Source organism: Solea solea, chromosome 9 (genome assembly GCF_958295425.1).
Source record: "Solea solea chromosome 9, fSolSol10.1, whole genome shotgun sequence".
Taxonomy (NCBI): Eukaryota; Metazoa; Chordata; class Actinopteri; order Pleuronectiformes; family Soleidae; genus Solea; species Solea solea.
Window position 1 is genome coordinate 8,783,169 of NC_081142.1, and position 6,000 is coordinate 8,789,168.

The 6,000-nt window shown below is 41.6% G+C and overlaps 1 protein-coding gene across 1 annotated transcript in view; it reads right to left on the reverse strand.

The window, feature by feature from the left end:
• trabd2b (TraB domain containing 2B) overlaps nucleotides 1-1,264 on the reverse strand; it is a 63,018-nt gene extending 61,754 nt beyond the window's left edge. Inside the window, exon 1 of the mRNA XM_058639453.1 lies at nucleotides 801-1,264. Within this exon, the coding sequence (XP_058495436.1) occupies nucleotides 801-926 (126 nt within the window). The 5' untranslated portion in view covers nucleotides 927-1,264. The remainder of the gene's footprint in view (nucleotides 1-800) is intronic.
• Nucleotides 1,265-6,000: the final 4,736 nt, after the last annotated feature.

The window sequence follows — 6,000 nt, forward strand, 5'->3', positions numbered from 1 at the left end:
GGGAGGCAGACAGACGAGCAGACACGTTATAATTGAGCTGGAGGATAATGAGAGCCACACACACACACACACACACACATTGCGTTTGCCACAAAAACAGCCACAATTGTGGCGCGTGCAACCGATTTCTTTTATTTCCATGGCTCTAATCATTTTAGTGGAAGTTTAGTTGAGGACTGAACCGCGTCTTAAATTAATATTAATACGAAAACGCATTATTATTGTCATTATTTTTATTATTATCATCCTCATTATTATTATTACAAGCAGTAATTAGGTTTTATTTTGGCAAACATTAATCCTAAATCCTTTCACTGCACACGTTATTTTTATTTATTTAAAAAAATGAATGAATAAATAAATAAAAGTCCTTTGTGTTTAATGTTGTAACCTTATATTAGCTCACACGTCTGTGGGGGTGTTTTCATGATCACCAGTACCAGCCTACACAAAATAATAAATAAATTACATTAATATTATATAAAATAAATAAGAACGGCAATAGTTCCCTCTCTATACAGTTCAATTATTCCTCTGAAATCATCAAATTGACAAAAAACTTTTAAGGGTATGCTGTTCAAATTGTATTATAATGTTGTCTGACCCACCTCAATATAATGACAATAAACCCAATTTATTACTACAGTAGTTGAAGCAGCAGCAGCAGCAAAACACTTGAGGACAATTGACAACAAGTGTCACTAGTTGGATTTAATTAGGGCCATAATGTTGTTCTGTGGTGTGTTGTTCTTGTGGATAATGTCCTAGGCTCGATTAAGTTCCCCCCAAACAAGACTCACAGACGTCGGTGCGTCGCACTGCCTCGGTCTGTGCGGCCGCTGATCTGCGCTCCAGGGTGCCGCAGTGTGCAGGAGTGCGCTCAGGAGGAGGAGAATCCAGCTGAATCCCTGCCATCGACGCACCATCGTGTCGAGGTGACAGTGCGCTCCCACACGAGTGTGCCCTCTGTCCACGACGCTCTCTTCTCGCTGACCTTCCCCTCCGTCTCCCTTGAAATTAATTAATAAAAAGTCGCTACCGGTGGCCTCTGGGCTCACATGTGCGGCTCGGCTGGAGGACCATTCCGCCTTTTTCGCTTGTCCTTTCCGATGCTCAGTTCACTTTTTTTTTTTTGTTTAGCTGTTTCTCAAACGTTTCCTGTCTCCTTTCAGTCCCGAAGCTCGAAAACTCTTTGGAGAGTTCTCCGCGGTGCGCTCCACAACTTTGGAGCGTCTTGGCTTGGAGAGAGAGAGGGAGGTGGGACGATTTGAGCAGCCCCTCCACCCCAATACACTCAATACGCACACACACACACACACACACACGTACACGGTGCTGTTTCTTTTAAGAGGAGGGAGCACAGGTCCTGAGAGGGATGACAGGTTTGCGTGAGTAAAGTCCCCCAAGACAGAACCAAAGGCGCATAGTGGTGACTGAATGTTCTTCTGATCTTTTAAGGTCCTTCAGTGTTTGGACGTTTTCTCTTTCTGCATGGCCGTTTATCAGTAGCCTGTGGGGCTGACAGTGGGTTATAGTCCTCCATAAAAGGTCTTTAATGCCTATACACTTTACAGTATATGGCTACTTTTTCTTTCTTTTTTATCTCCCCTTCAATTGAGATGTACTGCACTGTACTGGAATAATAGTGTTTTCTGAAGTAGGTTTTGAACTTTATCAGCTTCAAAATATAAATAGTGTCTCATGAATAATACATTAAAATGGAAAAATGCAAAGCACATGTCAACAGGAACTGATGAACTGTATCTTTTTGATAAATGGATGCAGCGAAGTTCAAAATAAAAACTGATGTATACATTTTACAAAGTTACAAAACAGGCCAGTTACATTGGAATGGGAATTTCTGTCTAATTAAAAAAAAAACTAACAAAAAAAAAAAACAAGAGAGCTTGAAAATCCATATGTGTGAGAGCTGTAAAGTTTACAGTCTGGTGTGTTTGACTTCATTTTAAGAAAATAATAATGCAGAGCCTGCAGGGCAGGTGGCAGTCTGTACCCAGTGCTCCCAGGTCAAAGGTGTGTTTGGTTTGTATTTCAGCAGACTCATTCCAAAGATATATATGAACAATTTTTCAAATGTTGTCATGTGCTTCCTCTCGAGCGCAATCACATTTATCTCTGTCCTTCTGTGTTTGACAACCCCGCACTACATGGTACAGTATGTAGTGCACCAGCGCCACAGACCTTTGGCCTTACACGCATGATTAATGATGACAAATAAACAAGTCTGAGTAAAGAAAACTGTGAGAGGTGTTTTATTTATTTTCAGCCCGGCACACTTCTTAAGATGTATTCATCATGATGTGGAGCTCGGGGATGTGAAATAAACTCTCATGATGAAAGAAAGTGGCCCCCTCTCAGCTCAGGCAGCGATGTCAGTGCTCCACCACTTTGCTATGACCTCAGTTATTGTCCAAGTGGCAGACAGTGTGACAGAGTCAAGTAGTGGGGAATTTATCACGGAGACCCCTCATACAAGTGGCACCGGGGGCCCCTCCCTGCACGCCAGCGGCAGATGAACCTTGGACAACTAACTCTTTGTCCTCTGCCGTATTCTCCACTCCTCTCCACTCCTCTTCTCACCACTCTAGGCTCACTTTGGTTACGCTGTTAGCAGCAGGACTGTCGCTGTACACCCATTGCATTTTCCATTCAGATGAGGCAGATTGGGGGCGTTTGTGCTAAACGTCTTTGATCAGCTTGTCTTTTAACACAGTTTCACGTTGTAAAACTCTGACACCCCCTGCCCTTTTGACCCTTGACTCCTTGCTTTTACTGGCTGCCATTCATCAAGATGTGATCACGTGACAGGCAGGGAAGTCAATATTTCTTTGTGTTATGCATTTTCACAGTGTTCCACTGAAATGTGGCCTCATATACTTTTACTTATTTGGAGGTCAACAGCATGCTTTTGTCACGATTCCATTATACCATGATACTCGGGTGCCAATTTCATTTGTATGGCAATTCCGATGTATTGCAAGTATTTGATTTGATGGTATTGAAAGCAGTGATTTTATTTTCCCCTTAAACCAAATTTTTGTGATACATTTCTTGTTGCAATAGCCCAGGAGTCATTTTTCCCCCAAATCAATACACACATATGTTAATACAAACATGTTTGGAATGATTTTTAGGTTAACTGCTACATTTAGAGGCCCCTGGGCCATGATGATGATTCAAATGAAACTGAAAAATGAACAACTAAAACAACTAAAGTACTGATAAACAGAACAAGACTTTTTGAGATAATATGGCAACTGATATTTTTAGCTGTTTCAGTTCGTGTCACGATTCTGGGGAGAAAACGATTTTTTAAAAGCATCAATATATATCGCGATAAGGGTTTCTTCCCCCCCCCCCCCAGCCGCATAAAATAAAACCATATGTATCCTCTAATCTTTTTTATCCTCGCTGCTCTGCTTCCTCCCCTTTGTGGCTCTGGCTCTGAGACAGGTGTGGAATTTCAGTTAGCAGTTTCATCTGCTCTAATGTGGCCACCTGTGGACTCAGGTACCTGCCTCAGCCACACCTTGCAGAAGGCTTCTCTTTGAAGGAGTGTTTCAAATTCTTGGCCGGTAAAATGTGGGCTTATGAGCGGCTGGCTGCAGGAGATTGCTGGACGGGGTCCAACACTTACAGCATGGCTCGCATATAGCTGGGGACGAAAGAAGACTTAAAAGTTAATGTTCTGTAAGGAGACCACAGAAATGCTCACTTAAAAACACACACATCTGGGGAGGTGTTAAGAAATAAGAAGGGAGGCATTATAACAGAAGGGAGGTGAGTTAAATAAAAAAGTTTCATGTTAAACAAAGCATATACACAGTAAAAAAAATCCTGCCAGTATCAATGCCTTCCACAACTGTTAATGACTTTGCATATTTCTCTTGAATGTGTCTATTATACACAGTGTGTACACCCCATATGGACAGACTGACAAAAAGCACACACGCAGGGAGGGGGAGGGAGTTAAGAGACCTTATTAATGTCTGTGGCCCTGCAGCTCTAAGAATCCTGTGTCTACATGTCCTTGTGGCTCCACGGCTGCTTGTCTGTCTGACGCTGTGCAGAAGACCTGCCGCAAAACCCCAACATTAACTCTCTGTGTCTCTCTGTCTCTCTCTGCCCCGGCATCAGTATACTGGTATAATGATAGAGGCCCTCCTATTACAACTACTAGGCCTACCACTGCTACTACACACCACATGAGAAGAACATAATCTCATACATCCACTGAGCTTTTAGGATATGGAGAAGTGGTGGGGCTGGGAATACAATGTGTGCATTTGTTTATTGTGCACACAGGGACCCCTAGTGGTGTGAAAAGGAATTAAGATGATGGATGCACAGTGGTGGACCAAGGTAAGAAGGACAGAGGGAGAGGGCCGACCTGAAGGAAGATCATGCTTCAAAGAAAATATGAGTTTGATGGATATGAAGGAGTGTCTCATAGCCTCAGGCTGCCATACATCACAGAGCGAGTGACTGCAAAGGCCACACTGAATACTCTCTGTCTGTTGTTCCTGCACTCTCTCTCTCCTCTATCTCCGGCCGTCTCTGGCACAGGCTCCAATATCCTCTGTCCTGCTTTGAAGATATTGAGGAATAATATTGACTGAGTCTCTGGTGAAATGTTATTGTGGTTTCCTTTTTCCGGACGTCCTGGGAAAAGAGGGGTGAAAGCAGAGTGGTAGAGATGTGGGAGGACTATGTTAGGAGGTGGAAACAGAGTGGTATATGTCAGAAGGGAGTCCAAATGAATCTGTTTAAGACCAGACACACCAGAGGACAAGAGATAAGAGATGAGTGTTACAGCTCGTGTTTGTGAAACACGCACACGATGATTTAGATGACAACAGGTCCGCATTCACCAGAGGCGTTGACACATGCAGTGGCTGGAAATCTGTCTATCTTCATCGTCCAGAATGAGCAAAAGAAGGTGAGGGGAGATTAGAGGACGACATAAAATGACAGGAATACTCAAAGTCAGTCATTATTTTAAGGTGAAATGAGGGGAGATGAATATACATCTGCACTGGAAATTATTTCCAGGTTTTCATGGGTGTTAAGTAAATCTCACAATTAAAATTACATCATCATTTCACAGGGTTTAACTAGGGTAATTCACAATGTAACACCTTGTGTTTTATTCACAAATTTATTATCGGTGTGTCTATTACAGAAAAGAAATTTAGAGGGATTTTTTTGATGTGTGATTTGATTTACAGCCAAACAAAGTATTTATAAATGTAAATACTGCTAAATGAGAGTAATCATGTATAGTTGCAGTAGATACCTGTAAAGTAACCTACTGTTACGCTATACAGTATCTAGGACATGAAATTACTGTCACGTACAAACAGTTACTTGCTGTGAAATTAATGCAAATAATAGCCAGTAATTATGTACAGTCAAATATTTTATAGTGTAGGGTTATAAGCGATGAAATCATATCAGAGACCATCTGTCAAAATATTTCAATTGTTAAAGTTCAAATTTAATTAAATTGAATTCATATCACTCAATTCGATTTAAAGTGTGTGGGGCCACATCACCTCATGTTATACAAAGGCATTTAAAGGTCCATCATCAATATTATAGAGAGGATCTCAAAGTTTCTACCTAACACAGTCTGACTGATCATTATAATGACAGTAATAATAAGAGGTGTAATGGAGTTATTGATAATTACATCAGAAGTTGATATGTAGGTTTTATCAAACAGCAAGTTTTAAGTCTACCCTTAAATGCAAATATGGTGTCTGCCTCCTGAACTGAATTGGGAGCTGTTTCCACAGAAAAGGAGCTTGGAAGGTGAATCTGCTCATCAAGACTCTAGGAAGCACATGTATGCCTGCATATTATAAGAATACCGTGACTGATTGGATGAGATGCAATGAAGCATAACCATTTACACATCAGGAGAATCTTCTTCCCGGTAGACCCGGTACCGGGGGCAAAAAAACTCCCCGCGACGCA